This window comes from Schistocerca cancellata, chromosome 1 (assembly GCF_023864275.1).
Source record: "Schistocerca cancellata isolate TAMUIC-IGC-003103 chromosome 1, iqSchCanc2.1, whole genome shotgun sequence".
Classification (NCBI taxonomy): domain Eukaryota; kingdom Metazoa; phylum Arthropoda; class Insecta; order Orthoptera; family Acrididae; genus Schistocerca; species Schistocerca cancellata.
Window position 1 is genome coordinate 1,218,242,313 of NC_064626.1, and position 23,013 is coordinate 1,218,265,325.

At 46.3% G+C, this 23,013-nt stretch overlaps 1 protein-coding gene across 1 annotated transcript in view; it reads left to right on the forward strand.

The window, feature by feature from the left end:
• The window catches only part of LOC126163498 (cell adhesion molecule 2-like), a 250,946-nt gene that overhangs the window by 180,754 nt on the left and 47,179 nt on the right, over positions 1-23,013 (forward strand). The window contains exon 4 of the mRNA XM_049920180.1: positions 9,755-9,888. Within this exon, the coding sequence (XP_049776137.1) occupies positions 9,755-9,888 (134 nt within the window). The remainder of the gene's footprint in view (positions 1-9,754; positions 9,889-23,013) is intronic.

Consider the following 23,013-nt stretch of genomic DNA (forward strand, 5'->3'; position numbering starts at 1 on the left):
CAAAAACCGCAGCAGTAGTTATCACTAAAAATGGTAACCAAGACTACGAACTCAACTCCAAATAGCAGAACAGAATATCCCATGGTCCGAAGAAATGGTTCAAATGGCTATGAGCACTATGGGACTTAACATCTGAGGTCATCAGTCCCCTAGAACATAGAATTACTTAAACCTAACTAACGTAACGACATCACACACATCCATGCCCGAGGCATGCGACCGTAACAGTCGCGCGGTTCCGGACTAATGCGCCTAGAACCGCTCGGCCACCACGGCCGGCATGGTCCGAAGAAAGGAAATATTTAGGAATTCATCTCGGCAATGCACTGACATTGAAAGGCAGCACAATAGATCGAAAGAGAACAGTTAAAAAAATTATGAACGTGCTCATACCATTCTTCAAAAGCAGAGAGTTAAACACAAAAATCAAAATACAACTATACAGATCAACAATCCAACAGACAATTCTCTACGGAGCAGCAACTTGGGGCAGTACTTCCGTAGCGAACATCAAACAACTCCAATGACTATAGAACACATGGCTCGACAAGAGTCACCGAAATCCATCAAGAATTAAATGAAGAAATACATTAAAGAAAAAAATCAAAGACCATGCAGAAAAAAATATTCCAAAAAACCGACACCATCAGAGAGAGAACCTGCCACTCGCAGATGTTGCCACAGTAGACCTACAACCATGGCACAGATACAGAGTCCCAAAATCTATAATATCCAGATAACACTACAAAATACTACCTAAGAAGACATTCCATCTCATGACGATACCTATAAAGTTGGATAAGAGCTTCAACAAGAAAAGCAAGAGGATAACAAAATCGAAAATCTAATAATAAGAAAGGACAGAAGAACCAAGGACCTATAGGAGAGCCCAAGTGCTTCTGAAAGTGCTAATAAAACCCGTGAAAATCCTACACTTCCTCACTACATAAAAACAAGTAGAAAGCACCAAAGGTGGGCACACCTGCACACAACACATGACGAAAAAAAAAAGACTGCAACGCTCTAGCAGATGGCAGTGTGTTTGGAGTGGACTGCATGTGAACGCCTGCTACCTCAGTTAGAAATCTAAACTCACCAGACCGAAGACGGAACACCCACAGCGGGTCTGGTGGGCGCAGACCACACAAGGAATACCCAGAACCGCAGTGGACGGAAAACGAAACGGCAACGTTCCAGAAGATCGCAGCGAGCGGACGTGGACCGCAGACGGAACGCCTACAACCGCCCGTGGAGGTGAAACGTCACAAACATAAATAACGGACTAGATCCACTCGAGGATCAGTCTCAGGTCGCACCTGTTGAAGGTTACGAACCACGTTACCGAAATATCGTGCAAGTACGACGCTGATATCCGTTAGAACATCCGACAATCCAAGATGTCAGTAGTCATAATGCTTTGGCTTATCTGCATAGGTTACGCTTGAGTGGAGGTCTCTTAGGAAACCAACGTAAACGGATAGATTTGTTAAGCATGATTTTTCGTCTCACTAGAAGCAAAAGCATTCAGTTATCTTTACTGGTTTCGGTTGTCGCAGGAACAGTAGAACGTTAACGTAGCTTCATCCATTTGTGCTTTACTGAACGATGGGACAACAGCCGATATGTATGTTAAAAATATGAAGAATACCGTGAACCGTAATTTCATTTCCAATTTATTTGCTATCGGTGACCGCTGTTCAGTATGACATCTTCAGAACCTCAGCCGCTGCCTGCTGTAGAGGATCTCAAGACTGCGTACTGTAAAGCGGAAACCGGTAGTCAATAATGTGGAGATGAAATTGCAGCTGCCGGTGTTCTTGACGTTTTTAACGGTACTGGGTTATTCATAATCACCTCCAAAGTTCAGCTGACGACTGCGCAAAACCCACAAGGCTTGTTAGTGGATAGGACATCTCTCGAAGTTTTTAATCGCACTACAGGTGCAAACTAGAGCCTCAGTTGCGCTGCGGCGAACGTCTATATGATAGTCAAATTCTCTCCAAACACGTTCCAACACGCATAGTCGATGTCACCGACCGCACTAATCATCTTTCCTTGCATCTCTTCCAGTGTTAGTGTTAGTGGAGGCAGGATGACATGATCTGTGTCCTGACCCTATACGAAGAAATCACATGCAGACGACAGTATGTGCCACTGAAGAAGAGGACACTCACGATGCAAAGCACGTCCAATTCAACGACATTGAGATAAACACGAAAGTTTGTTGATTGGTTGGGTGGGGGGGAGGGGGGAACAAACAGCGAGGTCATCGGTCTAATCGGATTGGGGAAGGATGGGGAAGGAAATCGGTAGTGCCGTTTCAAAGGAACCAATCCGGGGTTTTGCCTGTAGCGATTTAGAGAAAGCACGGAGGACCTCAATTAGGATCGACGGACGCGGGGTTTGAACCGTCGTCCTCCTGAATGCGAAGCCAGTGTGCTAACCAGTGCGCCACCTCGCTCGGTCTTCTAACATCCGAAAGATAGTATGGTTGAGCAGCGTCTTGTTTGCAAAATAAAGTCTTCACTGTCTTGATGTAATTTTGGCATAACTCATTGGTCCAGCATATCCAGGTATGCAATACCAGTTACAGGTTCCTCTGCAAGGAGAGCTTTTACAAAGAGCATAGCACAGAAGATGTTAACTTTGGATGAATCACAAATGAGTTCAAGTCTCGTGAGGATCTCTCGAGTATGTCTCGAAGGTTCTCCTTTCCATACACATGAAACGTGACTTCATCATTGAAGACCATCTTCTGTGGAAGAACCGTCTTTCTCCAGTAGCTGCTGCAAGTCATTGGAAGAGTCAGAATGAAACGCATTGTCCCGAGTATTCAGTGAATCCAACAACTGCGGGCGGCATGTTTTTACACGCAGCCGTTTGCGTAGATTGCTCCAGGCCGTTGTCTGGGGTATCTGGTCCCGCTTTTGTGGAGCTCCTGACGAATCACGTCCACGGTCCACCTTTTGTCTGCTGAAGGTTTTTCCCGGTCTGTCTCTTCGCTCCACAAAAGCAGCAAGACTTATAGAAAGTATTTCGTGTATTGGAGCTTTTTCCTGATACTAATATGAAATAACTGTTGAACCACGACAACTGACTCACATTTACCCAACTCATCGACACAGAACGCAGTCTTCGCTCTATTATACGCCATGTTCTGACACACATGAACCCTTCAAGTACTCTTTTCACGAACATCATGACACGTGTTACGAGATGATAACAGGAGAGATGCTATATCCATCGATATATCATTTTTCTACGTCTTATAGTTTCCGAGAAGTCGACTTCTGAATCCCTGAAGATGCTTACAACTAACTACTACAACCGCAGAATTATAACCAACTATTTCACCTTCACATCAATGAAATCCCATAAATATATCCATGATATGAAGCAATGTAGTGTGAAGAATTCTACGCCAACCGAAATCGGTAATACCCTGTGAGATATTGTCCGAACAATTTTTGTGGGAACCATAATAAATTGTATTTTTTCAGAATAAAAAAGTATTTCCAGTGATATACTTTGAGGTCAGTGTGTTGTTCAGTGACATTCTGTTTCCTATCATTCTGACAAATTATCTTTATTTTTACCTCTGCACAAAAACTGTTTATGTGGCGGATATAATAGTGATCAAAAGTCTTTTAAATACTTTTCTCTCCAGTACATCCCTGCTGAATATTCTTCACGAATCTGAAGGACTGATTAACAGAATACTGTCTCGTAGCCAGCCGTATGCAGTGAGTAAAATTCCATGAGTTGAGAGTGAATACTTACATTAAGTTGTCTCTTTTGAGCAACCAGCTAATCCTGCTTGTCATCGAGACCGAGGTGAAGTGCAAGTCTGTTGGCACTATTCATCTTGCGTGACTAACTGGATGTTGTTGTTGTTGTGGTCTTCAGTCCTGAGACTGGTTTGATGCAGCTCTCCATGCTACTCTATCCTGTGCAAGCTTCTTCATCTCCCAGTACCTACTGCAACCTACATCCTTCTGAATCTGCTTAGTGTATTGATCTCTTGGTCTCCCTCTACGATTTTTACCCTCCACGCTGCCCTCCAATGCTAAAATTGTGATCCCTCGATGCCTCAGAACATGTCCTACCAACCGATCCCTTCTTCTAGTCAAGTTGTGCCACAAACTTCTCTTCTCCCCAATCCTATTCAATACCTCCTCATTAGTTACGTGATCTACCCACCTTATCTTCAGCATTTTTCTGTAGCACCACATTTCGAAAGCTTCTATTCTCTTCTTGTCCAAACTATTTATCGCCCATGCTTCACTCCATACCAATACTTTCAGAAACGACTTCCTGACACCTAAATCTATATTCGATGTTAACAAATTTCTCTTCTTGAGAAACGCTTTCCTTGCCATTGCCAGTCTACATTTTATATCCTCTCTACTTCGACCATCATCGGTTATTTTACTCCCTAAATAGCAAAACTCCTTTACTACTTTAAGTGTCTCATTTCCTAATCTAATTCCCTCAGCATCACCTGACTTAATTTGACTACATTCCATTATCCTCGTTTTGCTTTTGTTGATGTTCATCTTATATCCTCCTTTCAAGACACTGTCCATTCCGTTCAACTGCTCTTCCAAGTCCTTTGCTGTCTCTGACAGAATTACAATGTCATCGGCGAACCTCAAAGTTTTTACTTCTTCTCCATGAATTTTAATACCTACTCCGAATTTTTCTTTTGTTTCCTTTACTGCTTGCTCAATATACAGATTGAATAACATCGGGGAGAGGCTACAACCCTGTCTCACTCCTTTCCCAACCACTGCTTCCCTTTCATGCCCCTCGACTCTTATAACTGCCATCTGGTTTCTGTACAAATTGTAAATAGCCTTTCGCTCCCTGTATTTTACCCCTGCCACCTTCAGAATTTGAAAGAGAGTATTCCAGTCAACATTGTCAAAAGCTTTCTCTAAGTCTACAAATGTTAGAAACGTAGGTTTGCCTTTTCTTAATCTTTCTTCCAAGATAAGTCGTAAGGTCAGTATTGCCTCACGTGTTCCAACATTTCTACGGAATCCAAACTGATCTTCCCCGAGGTCGGCTTCTACCAGTTTTTCCATTCGTCTGTAAAGAATTCGCGTTAGTATTTTGCAGCTGTGACTTATTAAACTGATTGTTCGGTAATTTTCACATCTGTCAACACCTGCTTTCTTTGGGATTGGAATTATTATATTCTTCTTGAAGTCTGAGGGTATTTCGCCTGTCTCATACATCATGCTCGCCAGATGGTAGAGTTTTGTCAGGACTGGCTCTCCCGAGGCCATCAGTAGTTCTAATGGAATGTTGTCTACTCCCGGGGCCTTGTTTTGACTCAGGTCTTTCAGTGCTCTGTCAAACTCTTCACGCAGTATCTTATCTCCCATTTCATCTTCATCTACATCCTCTTCCATTTCCATAATATTGTCCTCAAGTACATCGCCCTTGTATAAACCCTCTATATACTCCTTCCACCTTTCTGCTTTCCCTTCTTTGCTTAGAACTGGGTTGCCATCTGAGCTCTTGATATTCATACAAGTGGTTCTCTTCTCTCCAAAGGTCTCTTTAATTTTCCTGTAGGCAGTATCTATCTTACCCCTAGTGAGACAAGCCTCTACATCCTTACATTTGTACTCTAGCCATCCCTGCTTAGCCATTTTGCACTTCCTGTCGATTTCATTTTTGAGACGTTTGTATTCCTTTTTGCCTGCTTCATTTACTGCATTTTTATATTTTCTCCTTTCATCAATTAAATTCAATATTTCTTCTGTTACCCAAGGATTTCTATTAGCCCGCGTCTTTTTACCTACTTGATCCTCTGCTGCCTTCACTACTTCATCCCTCAGAGTTACCCATTCTTCTTCTACTGTATTTCTTTCCCCCATTCCTGTCAATTGTTCCCTAATGCTCTCCCTGAAACTCTCTACAACCTCTGGTTCTTTCAGTTTATCCAGGTCCCATCTCCTTAAATTCCCACCTTTTTGCAGTTTCTTCAGTTTCAATCTGCAGTTCATAACCAATAGATTGTGGTCAGAATCTACATCTGCCCCAGGAAATGTCTTACAATTTAAAACCTGGTTCCTAAATCTCTGTCTTACCATTATATAATCTATCTGAAACCTGTCAGTATCTCCAGGCTTCTTCCATGTATACAGCCTCCTTTCATGATTCTTGAACCAAGTGTTAGCTATGATTAAGTTATGCTCTGTGCAAAATTCTACAAGGCGGCTTCCTCTTTCATTCCTTCCCCCCAATCCATATTCACCTACTATGTTTCCTTCTCTCCCTTTTCCTACTGACGAATTCCAGTCACCCATGACTATTAAATTTTCGTCCCCCTTCACTACCTGAATAATTTCTTTTATCTCGTCATACATTTCATCTATTTCTTCATCATCTGCAGAGCTAGTTGGCATATAAACTTGTACTACTGTAGTAGGCATGGGCTTTGTATCTATCTTGGCAACAATAATGCGTTCACTATGCTGTTTGTAGAAGCTTACCCGCACTCCTATTTTTTTATTCATTATTAAACCTACTCCTGCATTACCCCTATTTGATTTTGTATTTATAACCCTGTAATCACCTGACCAAAAGTCTTGTTCCTCCTGCCACCGAACTTCACTAATTCCCACTATATCTAACTTTAACCTATCCATCTCCCTTTTTAAATTTTCTAACCTACCTGCCCGATTAAGGGATCAGACATTCCACGCTCCGATCCGTAGAACGCCAGTTTTCTTTCTCCTGATAACGACGTCCTCCTGAGTAGTCCCCGCCCGGAGATCCGAATGGGGGACTATTTTACCTCCGGAATATTTTACCCAAGAGGACGCCATCATCATTTAATCATACAGTAGAGCTGCATGTCCTCGGGAAAAATTACGGCTGTAGTTTCCCCTTGCTTTCAGCCGTTCGCAGTACCAGCACAGCAAGGCCGTTTTGGTTAATGTTACAAGGCCAGATCAGTCAATCATCCAGACTGTTGCCCCTGCAACTACTGAAAAGGCTGCTGCCCCTCTTCAGGAACCACATGTTTGTCTGGCCTCTCAACAGATACCCCTCCGTTGTGGTTGCACCTACGGTACGGCCATCTGTATCGCTGAGGCACGCAAGCCTCCCCACCAACGGCAAGGTCCATGGTTCATGGGGGGAGGGACTAACTGGATATTAACTGTCAAATTTAGCCGTGATCGTAGCTATTTTCACTGCAGGGCTTTTTGTACAATTTTTTCACAGTGTCATGTACAAGAGCTCCCAAATTCTTGATTGGTTGAAGCTAGAAGAAGTCAATCGACTTCTAGTCACGTATTTTTTACTACTGACCTCTGTCAACATTGACGATCTAACGATACGAGTGCAGCAACTTTCTGTGTGAAGCCGTAACGAACCATCGCTCCGTGCTGAGCCGAAGCAGAATGCACAATTGCGTATGTGTAGTACCAGCAATGTGTGAGGAAAAGTGCAGCTTGTTCCTCCGAAACCGCCACTCTACCCACGACTTCAATGTGTTGCCCTTGGATGGGCAGAAGTGGTTTCTTTCATTCCCCCACGCCCATTGCAAACAGCACGTCATGAACTAACTATAGGTGTATGAGTAAAAGCGATAACGTTTTGGCGTCTGACAAATCTTTTGCACCATGTGTTAAGCTCTTCGAAAGACTGTGTCTCTGCGCTGGATGATGCTAGCTGACAAAGTGTGGATAGTGGTCCGTGTGTGGTTGCTGCTCCTGTACATCAGGGTTTCCCAAACTGTTCCGCAGAACGCTGGTGTTTCGAGGGAAGTGAATAACTGTTCCGCTAAAAACTATTAATAATATGGCGGAATATTTTCGACATTTCGATGAAACTATGTAAATTTTTCAATTTTATTTCGATTTGTGTGTTTATTAGTTATGATTGAAATGATCATTGAATAAAACAAAATGTTCTACAAGGTGTACAAATTTGCTCCCGCCGTTTTTCCCCAGCATTCGAGGCTTTCATGAAACAAATTGGTTACACATGTTTCATTCAAACTATTTTCCATCGTTGGCTACTACTTTCTCCCAACTTTCGGGCAGTGTACGAATCCTGCGTCGAAAAAATTGTTCATCTTTTGAAGCGATCCACGAATCGATCCAATTTGTGACTTCTTCATGAGATCGGAAGTATTGGTCAACCAGGCCATGATCCATTGATCTAAACAGGTGATAGTCAGAGGGAGCAATGTCTGGAGGATACGGCGGGTGAGGTAGGACTTTCCATTTTAACGTTTCCAAGTACGTTTTGACCTCTTTTGCAAATGTGGGGTCGAGCGTTGTAGTGCTGCAAAATCACTTTATCGTGTCTCTCGCTGTATTGAGGCCGTTTGCCTTTTAATGTGTTGCTCACACACATTAACTGCGTTCGATAACGAGCACCCGTGATTGTTTCACTTGGTTTTAACACCTCATAGTACACGACGCCGAGCTTGCCCCATTAAATGCAGAGCTTGATCTTGGAGCCGAGAATATTCGGTTTGCATGGCCCGGATATCCTCACGATTTCTTGCGTTTGGGGTTATCGTAATGAACTCCTTCTTTGTCCCCGGTCACAATACGATGCAGCAATCCCTTCCGTTTTTGCCTCTGAAGCAACTGTTCTTAAACACACAAACGCCGTTCAACGTCTCTTGGTTTCAGCTCACACGGGACCCAAGTTCCTTCTTCTCTGAATCATCCTCGAGACGTTTTGAAATGGCTTGCTGTGTCACTCCCACTAATTGTGCCAATTATTCTTGAGTTTGACGCTAGTCTTCACTCAGCAATGTCTCCAATTCTGCGTCTTCGAAAACATTCACTCATCCACCACTATGCCGGTCTACGACGTTAAAATCACCGTCATTGAAGCGTTGAAACCACTCACGACACGGTCTTTCACTAATAGCGTCCTTACCATACTTACTTAAGAGCATTCGATGAGAATCTACCGCTGTTTTCTTCAAATTGAAGCAAAACAATAACACCTGCCGCAAATGACGAGAATTAGGCTCGTAAACTGACATTTTCAATCAAGAACAATTTGACACAAATTGACTAATGTTTGAATGAGGTTATGTTGACCGAGGTCCAAGCTAACTACCTGACTTCTGCGATCTGCTTCTTCCGAGCGCTACTTACCGTTGTCGCCACCTATCGGCAAAAGGCGGAAGTAAATTTGTTCACCTTATAATTTTTTTAAAATTTTATTGATTTTCAAGTTATGAAATGTGTTCTATCACTATCAGGATTCTCAAAGTGTTCTGTCAGAGGGAACAATCGTGAACCACTGCTATCGATCCACTCTATGCCTGACATACTCAACGATATCTTGGAGGCCGATGATGTCGAAGAAGCGAAGACGCGAATTGCCTCTATCTCCATTGTGAACTTGAAAAGGTCACGAATATTGCGCAGTTGTTTCGAGAACTGTCCTGGTTTTTTGCGCCCATGGGGCAAGATAAAGTTTTCCAGCATAGCGATATAAGCAGTTGGGCTTTGCTGGAGCGGTAACCTACGTAGCCTTAAGTCCCGAGATTTCTCTGTAGAACTATTTTCTTTGGGTAAAGTTAATCGATTTCCCGTCGCAACGGTTTCCATTAGTGAGAAGTTGTCCAATCTGTGTCTAGCGGTCCCTGTTCTTTCAGTGTTTCTACGGGAAGAAAAGAGTAGTTGTAGAGACCAATATCGTATCAACTGTTCGTTAGCGTAATTTCTGCTGGCGACTAACAGATGATTCTCTCCATCTGCAGCTCTTCCCAAGGACGGGCCGCACATCTACGGCGAAGAGCGTCTGTACCAGGTGGGAGACGAGATCAGCCTCAACTGCACATCGGGCAAGTCGCACCCGGCGTCGGAGCTGAAGTGGTTCATCAACGACCAGCAGGTGACTACATTGCAGACTGTAATTCGTATTATGATTCTCACTCATGGGAACAGGTATTATGTTGTTGTTGTTGTTGTGGTCTTCAGTCGTGACACTAGTTTGATGCAGCTCTCCATTCTACTCTATCCTGTGCAAGCTTATTCATCTCCCAGTATCTACTGCAACCTACATCCTTCTGAATCTGCTTAATGTATTCATCTCTTGGTCTCCCTCTGCGACTTTTTCCCTCCACACTACCCTCAAATATTAAATTGGTGATCCCTTGATGCCTCAGAACATGCCCTACCAACCGGTCCCTTCTTCTCGTCAAGTTGTGCCACAAACTCCTCTTCTCCCCAATTCTATTCAATACCTCCTCATTAGTTATGTGATCTACCCACCTAATCTTCAGCATTCTTCTGTAGCATCACATTTCGAAAGCTTCTATTCTCTTCCTGGCCAAACTATTTATCGTCCATGTTTCACTTCCATACACGGCTACACTCCATACAAATACTTTCAGAAACGACTTCCTGACACTTAAATCTATACTTGATGTTAACAAATTTCTCTTCTTCAGAAAAGCTTTCCTTGTCATTACCAGTCTACATTTTATATCTTCTCTACTTCTACCATCATCCGTTATTTTGCTCCCCAAATAGCAAAACTCCTTTACTACTTTGTCTCATTTCCCAATCTAATTCCCTCAGCATCACCCGACTTAATTCGACTACATTCCATTATACTCGTTTTGCTTTTGTTGATGTTCATCTTATATCCTCCTTTCAAGACACTGTTCATTCCATTCAACTGCTCTTCCAAGTCCTTTGCTGTCTCTGACAGAATTACAATGTCATCGGCGAACCTCAAAGTTTTTATTTCTTCTCCATGGACTTTAATACCTACCCCGAATTTTTCTTTTGTTTCCTTTATTGCTTGCTCAATATACAGATTGAATGACATCGGGGATAGGCTACAACCTTGTCTCACTCCCTTCCCAACCGCTGCTTCCCTTTCATGCCCCTCGACTCTTACAACTGCCATCTGGTTTCTGTACAAATTGTAAATAGCCTTTCGCTCCCTGTATTTTACCCCTGCCACCTTTAAAATTTGGAAGAGAGTATTCCAGTCAACATTGTCAAAAGCTTTCTCTAAGTCTACAAATGCTAGAGGTATTATAGCCGACTGAAATTGACTATACAGAACCATTACGCAGAAGACACTACCACTATGTACTATAAAGCTTTTATGGTTTTCATGTTTTAGCTATTACCGCTTATTTTTTTATTTATTCAAATGAAAGTATGTTGTTCCAGAAACCTTTTCAAGTTTCATACATCTGTGATGAATATACGCAGACGGAAGCGCCGAACGCTAATTTCTACCAAGACCGGGATTCGAAACCGAGTCTCTCGCTCAGTAGTCAGATGCGCTAATCAGCTACGCTACGCTGGCAGATTGACATTGTACAGCTGCATGACATAGCCTGTCATGCCTCCCTCCTCAATCAAAATTCCCATCCACGCTTCATTCGTCAATTCAGTCTGCATATACAGAGTATTTCGGTACGAGCGTGAAAAATTTAACAGGATAAATTGAGGCAGGGAACCTGGGGTCAGACAAGCCTTCTAAAAGATGTAATAGGAATAAAATCACATTACTGCGTACTTTTTTATTTACATTTGAAACCTGGCTGGTAGGTACTCAGAGAGCGCACAGGATAAGGTTACGATTGTTGATGGGGCCGTAAACAGGTACTGTGAGTTGCACAATCAAACACACAACTTTATTTTTCTAAGAACCACTAATTTAAACATTGCTTTAAAAGATCACAGTTAGACAATACGGCTAAGGGCCTAGTTAAAGAAAACTTGAAATGCTTTCTGGGCTGAAGGCCCAAAACCACACCAAAAATAAAAACGACTGAAGGCCTGGCTTGGAAATCAAAAGCAATTAAAAATAGGAGGTAAAAATTTTTCTTTGAAAAAAAACAAGCAATTGAAAACTAGTAGCGGCTGAAGGCCGACAATACATGTTTTAAGGACAACTATAATTAAAATGCGTTAATAAACAATTTTTTTCTAACCAAGAAATTTCTTTTTAAACTTGGCCAAAAGCCAAATTAAAGAAATATTAATTTATTGCATCGCTGAAGGCCACAAACAAATTTGGAACAACAGCTCAAGGCCCGAATAACAAGTCAGACAAACAATTTAAAATAAACCCCTTCCTTCCTATAAAAATTTTTCCTTTAAAGAAGACACACGGCTGAAGGCCTTCTTAAAAGGGGTTCACGTAAATCGTCGGCTGAAAGCCACACATAACACATCAAACAACTAACGGCTTAGGGCCTGGATTACAAAGAATTTCAGATAGAACAAAGTTTAAGGAAAAATATTTAAAAAAATTCAAATTACTCTTCAAAAATGTAACATGGCTGAAGGCCTTTATGTAAAATTTAAAAGAACTGAATTAATACACGGCTGAAGGCCTCGCACAATATTTCAAACTCAAATGAAAATCCCAATATAAAACAAACAGAACAAGTGATGCTCAGAAGTGTCGCAGGTCGCAGGTTCAAATCCTGCCTCGGGCATGGATGTGTGTGATGTCCTTAGGTTAGTTAGGTTTAAGTAGTTCTTAAGTTCTAGAGGAATGATGACCTCAGATATTAAGTCCCATAGTGCTTAGAGCCATTTTTTGAACCGTAAGGTGAGGTGTGACAGGCAGCCAAGAGTTAAAGTTAAATAATCGGATGGCGAGCCAAGCTACGGACGGCCCAGGGACCGACCAACAATGTAACCAATTCCCTTTCGTCCGACTAACGGCACAACGATGAAAAATATCGGCCCAGAACGTGGAGGATACGAACAGCACTACGTCTTCAGAAATTGGCGTCTAAAAACAGCCAAGGGAACAATAACCACTCTAAGAAAAATATGAACCAAACAACTTAAAAGACTGTCGAACTACACTCCATGCCAGACAGAGTCAACACGACGAGGAAAGGCACACTGCCGGGAAACTACACTAACGAGCAGGGCAGGTAACTAGGGCGTTAACGGCCACAGGGCAGCAAGTACCGCTGGTGAACTTTACTAGCAAGTAAAAGTAAATTTAATAATTAATCACAATATAGGAAGACGGCTGCACGATTTCGCCGACTCCAACACATCATACATTGCTGCTAGCCCGAACGGCCCACGGAGCAACAACCCGCAAATGAATGAAGAGATGTCACAATAGCTGACAAGGGAACCTCCCCATCGCACCCCCCTCAGATTTAATTATAAGTTGGCACAGTGGATAGGCCTTGAAAACTGAACACAGGTCACTCAAGAAAACAGGAAGAAGTTGTGTGGAACTATGAAAAAAATAAGCAAAATATACACACAGAGTAGTCCATGCGTAAGATAGGCAACATCAAGGATAAGGTGAGTTTAGGAGCGCCGTGGTTCCGTGATTAGCGTGAGCAGCTGCAGAACGAGAGGTCCTAGGTTCAATTCTTCCCTCGAGTGAAAAGTTTACTTTCTTTATTTTCGCAACGTTATCATCTGTCCATTCGTTCATTGACGTCTCTGTTCACTGTAATAAGTTTAGTGTCTGTGTTTTGCGACCGCACCGCAAAATCGTGCGATTAGTAGACGAAAGGACGTGCCTCTCCAATGGGAATCGAAAACATTTGATCGCAAGATCATAGGTCAACCGATTCCTCCACAGGAAAACACGTCTGATATATTCTATACGTCACTGTTGACAACATGTGCGTCACATGACAGGAATATGTTGTCGACCCACCAAACTTATACACTTGGCGAATGGGTAAAAAGATTCTTCTACCTTGCCCGATTTAGGTTTTCTTGTGGATGTGATAATCACTCCCAAAAAAAGTGATGAAAATATAAGAGTTTATCACATAAACTGCAACATATGAATGCAACAGTTTCACAGTCGTACAGTTTTCCCTGAGCTCTATCAAAACATATGTTTTTAACGTTTTCAAATTTTTCCGTGTGTAGACCGTCAAATCGTGAACATGTCCTGGAATTTCGGAGAGCGAAGTTGATTATGTTTTGAGTGCCTGAACTTTGATAATTGAGACACGATCACGTAAACAATACTGCTCTGTGTACCTGTGCAGCTTCGAAAAATAACTGTCTGAAAATAAAAAAATTAAACTTTTCACTCGAGGGAAGACTCGTACCAAGGACCTCTCGTTCTGTAGCTGCTCACGCTAACCACGGGACCACGGCGCTCCTGACCTCTCACTATCCTTGATGTTGCCTATCTTGCACATGGACTACTCAGTTTGTATATTTTGCTTATTTTTTTCATACTTCCATACAACTTCTTCCTGTTTTCTTGAGTGATCTGTGTTCAGTTTTTCAAGGCCTATCCACTGTGCCAACTTGTAACTGAATCTAGGAGGGGGGGGGGAGGGGGGTGCGATGGGGAGGTTCCCTTGTGAGGTTTCATAACAGGTTAACTGATCACACAATTTCAGCGTCCAGGTTCAATGGGCAACGAAATTTGTCGCTCTCGTACCTAGCGCCTCATGATCTGACAGCGATACGAAATCGCACCTCATACCATTACTTCAGGTGTAGGTCCAGTGTGTCTAGCAGACAGACAGGCTGTTTGCAGGCCATCAACTGCCTACCTTCGAACCAAGACATGGCCATCACTGGCACCGAGGCAGAACCAGCTTTCATCACAAAACAGATCAGACCTCCACCCTGCCCTCCAATGAGCTCTCGCTTGATACCACCGGCCTGGGGTCAGTGTGACGCACGCTACAGGGCGTCTGGCTCGGAGCTGTCCATGAAGTAACCGATTTGTAACAGCTCGATGCGTCACTTTGGTGCCAACTGGTTCTCAGACTGCTGCTGCAGATGCTGTACAATGCGCGAGGGCCACACGCCGTGCGCGATGCACACGGTAGTGCCAAGTGGTCCTCTGAAGCCCACTCTTCTTGCGAACGTACATTCTCGTAAGCGCCGGTGCCATCAGTCACGTACTGTGGCTACATTCGCGTCAAATCTTTCGGCAATATTGCAGAAGGAACGCCCAGTTTCACGTAGCCCTATTACACGATCTCCTTCGAAGACAGTAAGGTGCTGAAAAAGGTGTCTTTGTCGCCCTAAAGGCGTTCTTGACTAACATCAGATCACCACGTCCAATCTCGAAGGTAATTAATGTTGCGAACGTTGTAGCATGCATTTAAAGCAAACCTGATTTGCATCCTCATAGTGGCGCTACTAGGGACAATCTTCTGTGAAGTGAATCTTCAGGTTTTGGCGGCGCAAAGACTGTTCCATTAAGTTTCGGGTGTGCAGCCGCAAGAAATCTCCTTCTTCTAATATTTCGGCTGTATACTGTCCAGCCATCTTCAGAGTGAGTCGCAAGGCTGCCGCTCCTGTGTTTTTTTTTTCTTTATTGTTATTTTTAAACCTGTTTACAGGCAGGCCAGCAGCAGCATACTACGCCACTCTTTGGCCATAGAGAAACACAAAAGAGACAAATGAAGGCAAGTAGAAAAAAACATGGTGGACATATAAACGGAGACAAAGTTTTTTTAAAATACATGAAGCCGTTCACGGGCGTAGAGTCCAAGATAAAATTTGTTCAGACACTTGGACACATACATAGACGAACATTGTCACACGCGAACGTAGGTGCACAAAACCAATAACACTGAACCACTGAAGCACAAACGACGGCACACACAGAAACACGAAGCGTTGATCTCCGGCGCGCGAATGTTCACTAAACGTGTACAAGTCCGGGGACCTGCCAAGAGAGGAGGAGGGGGGGTGGGAGAGGGAGCGGGGAGAGCAGAGATGCCACGGGCAGGGGAGATAGGGGGGAGGGAGGAAGGGGGAGGAAAAGCCCAGGGGTAGAGGATGGGGGGGGGGAAAGGAGAGAGAAGGCAGGGAGGGTGCCCGAAGGAAAAGGCACACGATGTGGGAGGGGAGGATCAAAGTTGGTAGGAGGGGTAGATGGATGGGAGGAGGACATCATCAGGGAGGGGGAGCTGGCGGAAGCCACCGTGGGAGAGGGTAAGGAGGGTGGAGAGATGGAGACCGGGTGGGACATGGGAATACAGGTGCGACAGTGGGCAGGGGTGGGAGAGGATGGGCGAGACAAGTGGGTGAGGAGGATCGAGTTTATGGGAGGTGTACAGGACCCATATCCTTTCAAGGAAAAGGAGGAGGTGGGGGAACGGAATGAGATCGTTTAGGATCCGTGTGGGGGAGGGGAGACGGATGCGATATGTGAGGCAGAGAGCATGGTGTTCAAGGATTTGAAGGGATTTATAAAAGGTAGGGGGGGGGGGGGGCGGAGATCCAGGCCGGATGGGCGTAACAAAGGATAGGGCGGATGAGGGATTTATAGGTGTGGAGTATGGTGGAGGGGTCCAGACCCCACGTACGGCCGGAAAGGAGCTTGAGGAGACAGAGTTGGGAGCATGCCTTGGGTTGGATTGTCCAGAGTTGGGGGGTCCAGGAGAGGCGACGGTTGAGGGTGATGCCAAAGTACTTAATGGTTGGGGCGAGGGCGATAGGACGGCCATAGATGGTGAGATAGATGTCAAGGAGGCGGAAGGAAGGGGTGGTTTCGCCCACAATGATCGCCTGGGTTTTGGAGGGATTGACCTTGAGCAACCACTGGTTGCACCAAGCGGTGAACCAGTCAAGATGGGATCGGAGAAGGTGTTGGGAGCGCTGCAGAGAGGGGGCAAGGGCAAGGAAGGTAGTGTCATCGGCAAACTGGAGAAGGTGGATGGGGGGTGACGGCGGCGGCATGTGCGCCATATATAAAAGGTACAGAAGGGGGAGAGGAAGGAGCCTTGGGGCACACCGGCAGAGGGAAAAAAGGTGTAGGAATCGGTGTTATGGATAGTGACGTAGGAAGGACGGTGGGAGAGAAAGGAGCTGATTAGATGGATGTAGTTAATGGGAAGGGCGAAGGTTTGGAGCTTGAAAAGGAGACCAGAATGCCATACGCGGTCATAAGCACGTTTGAGGTCCAGGGAGAGGAAGATTGTGGAGCGACGGGAATTAAGCTGTTCAGAAAGGAGATGAGTGAGGTGAAGGAGAAGGTCGTCGGAAGAGAAGGACGGCCGAAAGACACACTGGGTAACGGGAAGGAGGCGGTGCTGGCGGAGATGCTGCGGGTGAGGATAGATTCCAGGACCTTGCTGAAGACCGAGGTAAGGCTGATGGGACAGTAGGAGGAGACGGCGGACGGCGGTTTGCCAGGTTTAAGGAAAATGAGGATACGGGAGGTTTTCCACAGGTCGGTGTAGTAACTGGTGAACAGGACTACATTGTAGAGCCTGGCCAGGGTGGAGAGGAGAGAGACAGGAGCTTCATGAAGGTGACGGTAGGTGACACGATCGTGACCAGGAGCGGTGTAGCGTTTTGTGCGGAGTGTAACAATGAGATCCTGTGTAGTGATAGGGGCATTGAGTTCCGTGTGTGCAATCTTGTCCAAGTACTGGAAACCAGGTGCAAGGGGAGGGACAGAGGTGTCAGTTCGATCGCGGACATCCAGGAAGAGGGAGTAATCGAACTAGGGATCATCGGGGATGGAAAAGACATCAGAGAGGTAAGAGGCAAAGTGATTGGCCTTACTAAGGGTGTCAGGAAAGGGGTGATCATCATGGAGAAGAGGATAATAGGGGGAGGGTTTAGTTCCGGTAAGGTGATGGACGGCTGACCAGAACTTGGACGAGTTTATAGGTAGGGTAGCATTTAAACGGGTGCATGTCTGTTGCCAGTCCGAGCGTTTCTTAGCCGCGAGCAAATTTCGAATGTGTCGCTGGATTTGCCGTTGGCGTCGGTGTGTGCCTGCGTCACGCGTGTGGAGGAAGGTACGGTAGAGACGGCGGGATTCACGGAGGAGGAGGACGGCCTGTGGGGGTAAGGCAGGACGAATGGGGGTGGATGGCGACAGTAGGGACTTAGGCCTCCACGGCCTCAGACAAGGTCTGCTGGAGAAAGGAGGTGGCATGGGTTACATGATCAAGGTGGTGGTAGGTGAAGGGGTGGCTATCACCTGGGTGGAGAGGGTATCCCGGTAGGCATTCCAGTTGGCATGGGAATAGTCATGCATGTACTTTGGGGGAGGGTCATTATGAGGGTCAGGGCAGGGGCGACGACCGTCTGAAATGGTGAGGAGGACAGGGAGATGGTCGCTACCAATGGGGTTGAGGAAAGGATAGCATCGGGAGTGGAGTTGGATTCGAGATGGGTGTGCTGGGGGATGGGGATGAGGTCGCCTTGAAAGGAGGAGAGGAACCGATGCCACTTCCGTAACTGGGTGGCAGAACGACTATGGATGTTGAGGTCGGCGGCGATCACGTAGGAGGAGAAGGTACAGTCAATGTGGGAGAGGAAGTCGAAGGGAATAGAGGCGTTAGGGCGGACATAGATGGTGGCGCAGGTGACGGTAAGGCCGGGGAAGAAGAGACTAAGGATGAGGTGTTCAGTGCAGTTGGGAAGGAGAGGTTGGAGCCGAACTGGGATCTGGCGGTGGTGACCAATGGCAACTCCGCCATGCGCAATCGGGAGGGGATTATCGGAGCGGTGAAGGAGGTAGGGCGACATGTGGACGGTGTGGTGGGGTTGGAGGAAGGTTTCATTGAGGAGGAAGGCATCCACACGGTGGGTGGCAAGGGTGTGCAGGAAGAGGTTCTTGTTGGCGGGAAGGGAGCGGATGTTGTTGAAAAGGATATGGTGCTGTCGCGCCATAACACAGATTTAGATGAGGGTGTCAAGACGGGAGAAGGTGAAATGGGCCTGGTTGTGGAAGTAGGTGGCATACATTTTGAGGTGGAAGACGGAACGGGTGGCGAGGGAGACCTGTTTGAGGGTGTGAGGGCGCTGGAAAGGGTGGACGTTTTGTAGAACAATGGTGAGGAACCTGATGATGTCCGCAGCGGTGAGGGAGGGGGGGGGACGAAGGGAATTCCCAGGAGGTTAGGGGGCGTCCAGAGGATGGACAGGGATGGTGAGTTCAGGTTTGGCCAGAGGGGGTCGGGCTTTACACTTTTAAGAGTAGGTTGGATGGGGGAGGTTGTAGGTATTACAGGAGGGTGGGGATTGAAGGTTAGGGCACTGCCGGAGGAAGTGCGCTTGCCTACAATGCGGGCAGGTGGGGGCCTCGTGGCACTCGGCTGTTGGGTGTGCGTTATAGCGCAGACACCTCTGGGAGCGCAGGGATTGAGGAGGGGAATGGGGGGGGGGTCGACCTTATAGCGCTGGTTGAAGAGGAGGGCACCCTCCTTCAGGAGACCGTCTTTGGAGAAAAGCCGCATAAGGTGGGTGGGGCCGGCCGAGTTAAAAATGCGGCGGACCACCCGCACCTCCAGCATGGGATGCGCCTTGAGCTCCACCAACACCTCCTCCTCCGTGACCAACAGACTGAGCCGAGTTATCACGGCAGTGACGGTCGGTGGGCGGCGCAGGGGTTGGGGTTGGCGGGTATGAGACGGAGAAGGAGCAGGGGTGAGGGAGGCGTTAGGGCCAAAATGGGTGTTGGGGAGGTGGGAGAGGATGTCAGTATGGTGGGTGGGGCTGGGGGAGGAGATGAGAACTGAATCCCGTCTGGGAGTGAGATGGAGGCACCAGGGAAGTGTTGGCAGAGGAGGAGGGAGAGATTCTGGGCCTCGAGATGCGAAGGATTGGGATGGGAGAGGAGGTATTTGTATAAAGAGAGGGGGGGAGGAGGAGGCGGAGGGAGCAGCACCGTGAGGGGAGACATCCATGGCATCCTGGGGGGGGGGGAGGAGGACGGGGCGGGTCCTTTTTGGGAATGGAGGAGGTGGTGGTGCCACTAGGGCATTAATGGCGGCAGAAGGGTGGGTGGTGAGACGAGGGATGGGAGCTATAGGGAGATGGCAGGAAGGGGCAGGTGCCGGCGTGGACACAGCAGTCGGCACCGGAGATGGTGACGGTGAAGGCGACGGCAACGGCTACAGTGGTGGCGGTGGTGGCGGTGATGGCGAAGACGAAGGGGAGAGTTGGGCATGGGCAGTGGCCCTATGGGCCACCACCCTAGCTGGAGCTACAGTGACAGGCTGGGGGAGTGGGGGGAAAGGATTAGAGGGAGAGGAGCGGGAGGAAGAAGCTGGAGAGGGGGCGACAAAGAGCGAGGGCGAAGGGAGAGTGAGAAGAGGAGGGATGGAAAGAGGGGGGTGTGACTGGGCAGACCATGTAATGGTGGTGGTGGCGGCAGAGGGCGACGTGTACACAATGGCAGTGGTGGTATTAGTGGCAGTGGTGGTGGGGGCTGACATGACGACAGGGATAAACAAAAATGCACAGGACGAAAAGGAGAGGAAAAAAATGGGGGCAGACGAAGACGGACGAAGACGAAGACGGACGAAGACCAGAGTCCCACGCTGCTGGCGCTGGCGCTGGCGCTGGCGACGGCTGGCCGGGACTGCTGCTGCTGTTGCTCGGCTGGACCGCTGCTGCTCGGCTGCACAGCTGCTGCTCGGCTGGCTGACTGGCTGGCTGGCTGGCACCTGAAACCCTAGCGCTTTGATTAGTGCTGGAATGGCACACTCGAAGGGCGGTATTCTTTCGGAGTAACGCCGGAGATGCCGCTCCAGTGCTCGCTTCGTCCCGTTATATTCGTGTACCGCGCGACTGCGCATGCGGCCACAGATGCAAATGCGCCACAGACGTTGGTCGGTGGCAGAGACGTGCATAATGCGCGGGTTGTATCTATGACTCCGCAGTCGATCCATGTTGGCATATCGATATAGCATTGTGATCTGCACTGTGACGACGTTTTTGTGATTTATTACAGCAAGTGCCGGATTCCATGATTTATCAAGATTGAAGCCACTATCACTATTAATTAAATTCGTCGTCAAGCGAATTTCAATTGCCTTCTTCACTATCGAGTCCCAAAAGGATGATGTAGTTGCCAAAATTTCGACGTTGTCATACAACATACTGCGACCATTATCAATACAGTGCTCTGCCACTGCCGACATGTTAGGTTGTAAAAGTCGTGTGTACCTCCGGTGTTCTGTACATCTTTCTTGCACAGTACGAGTTGTTTGTCCGGAGTAAGAAAGGCCACATTCACTTGTAATTTTGTAAACTCCAGATTTTCGGAGCAGCAAATCATCTTTGACGGAGCCCACGAGTGCAGCTGTCTTGGGTGGAGGACGAAAAATCCCTTTTACTTTGTGTCTGCCGAGAATCCGTCCTATTTTTGATGAGAGGCTACCCACATATGGCACTTTGGGACAAGAAGTGTATACGAAGCCGACGCACACCGATCTGTATTTACGCGCAAATAGTTGCCACCATCCTGCACAGACAATGAGTGTTCTCCGAAGTTTGATCCACAGAGCGCATATTATTTCTGACGAAAGCGGTCTGCAAGATGAACTTTCCCACTTACAAAGAGTGTTTGAAGACAATGGGTACTCTCCACAACAAATACAGAGGGCACTGAAAATGAAACCGAAAGAGGCCACAAAGAAAGCAGAAGATGAAGAAACCTTTAAATCGATGGCCTTTCTGCCATATGTGGGTAGCCTCTCATCAAAAATAGGACGGAATCTCGGCAGACACAAAGTAAAAGTGATTTTTCGTCCTCCACCCAAGACAGCTGCACTCGTGGGCTCCGCCAAAGATGATTTGCTGCTCCATAAAAATCTGGAGTTTACAAAATTCCATGTGAATGTGGCCTTTCTTACATCGGACAAACAACTCTTACTGTCCAAGAAAGATGTACAGAACACCGGAAGTACACACGATTTTTACAACCTAGCAAGTCGGCAGTGGCAGAGCACTGTATTGGTAATGGTCACTGTATGTTGTATGACAACGTCGAAATTTTGGCAACTACGTCATCCTTTTGGGACTCGATTGTGAAGGAGGCAATTGAAATTCGCTTGACGACGAATTTAATTAATATAGATAGTGGTTTCAATCTTGATAAATCATGGAATCCGGCACTTGCCGTAATAAACTCACAAAGACGTCGTCACAGTGCAGATCACAATGATACATCGATATGCCAACATAGATCGACTGCGGAGTCATAGATACAACCCGCGCATTATGCACGTATCTGCCGCCGACAAACGTCTCTGGCGCATTTGCATCTGTGGCCACATGCGCAGTCGCGCGGTACACGAGTATAAAGGGACGAAGCGAGCACTGGAGCGGCAGTCTTGCGACTCACTCTGAAGATGGCTGGATGGTATACAGCCGAAATATTAGAAAAATAAGGAGATTTCTTGCGGCTGCACACCCGAAACTTAATGGAACAATCTTCTATGAAGTTTGAATAGATGTCGTCTTTCAGATGTAGAAATACATCAACTTTCGTTAATGTCGCACAGCTCCTTTTCGGTGCTGCGATTTTTCTCCGTGAGTGTATTAAGAGTTTCTGGTGACTCGCTAAAGGACAATTGCATTTTGTGTGATTATTTATCCCCTTTTATCTTATCTCATCTCCTCTTCAGGTATTAGCCAGGCCGGCCGCAGTGGCCGAGCGGTTCTAGGAGCTTCAGTCTGGAACCGCGCGACCGCTACGGTCACAGGTTCGAATCCTGCCTCGGGCATGGATGTGTGTGATGTCCTTAGGTTAGTTAGATTTAAGTAGTTCTAAGTTCTAGGGGACTGATGACCTCAGATGTTACGTCCCATAGTGCTCAGAGACATTTGAACTATTATTAGCCAGGAATTGCCGGTTACGGTACCCATCTCTGTCGGAGTCTTCCTCTGTCTCTTCTCCCATGGCACTTATAATTTCTTGCCTTTAAGGGAAGTCACTCACTGTCCATTCTTTGTAGATGTTCGTTCCATTTTCTTCTGTAATCTCGAATTTTATCATTGAGGCTAAATATTTGCAGTTCTTCTCTACTATCTTGATTTCGTAGCCTGTCTTCTCTTGTGCAACCTTTAACACCTGTAAGGAATTTCATTTCATGTGCCTGAATCCAGCTCTCTTGCTTCTTGGTAATCACCGATGTCTCACTTCCATAGAGCAGTGTGCGAACTGCAACAGTTTTGTAAAATTTAATTTGAGTGTCTTTTCTGGTTTTGTTTTTTGGGTTTCTATTAATTGTTCCACATAACCGGCTGAAATTACTAAGCTTAATTTCAATAT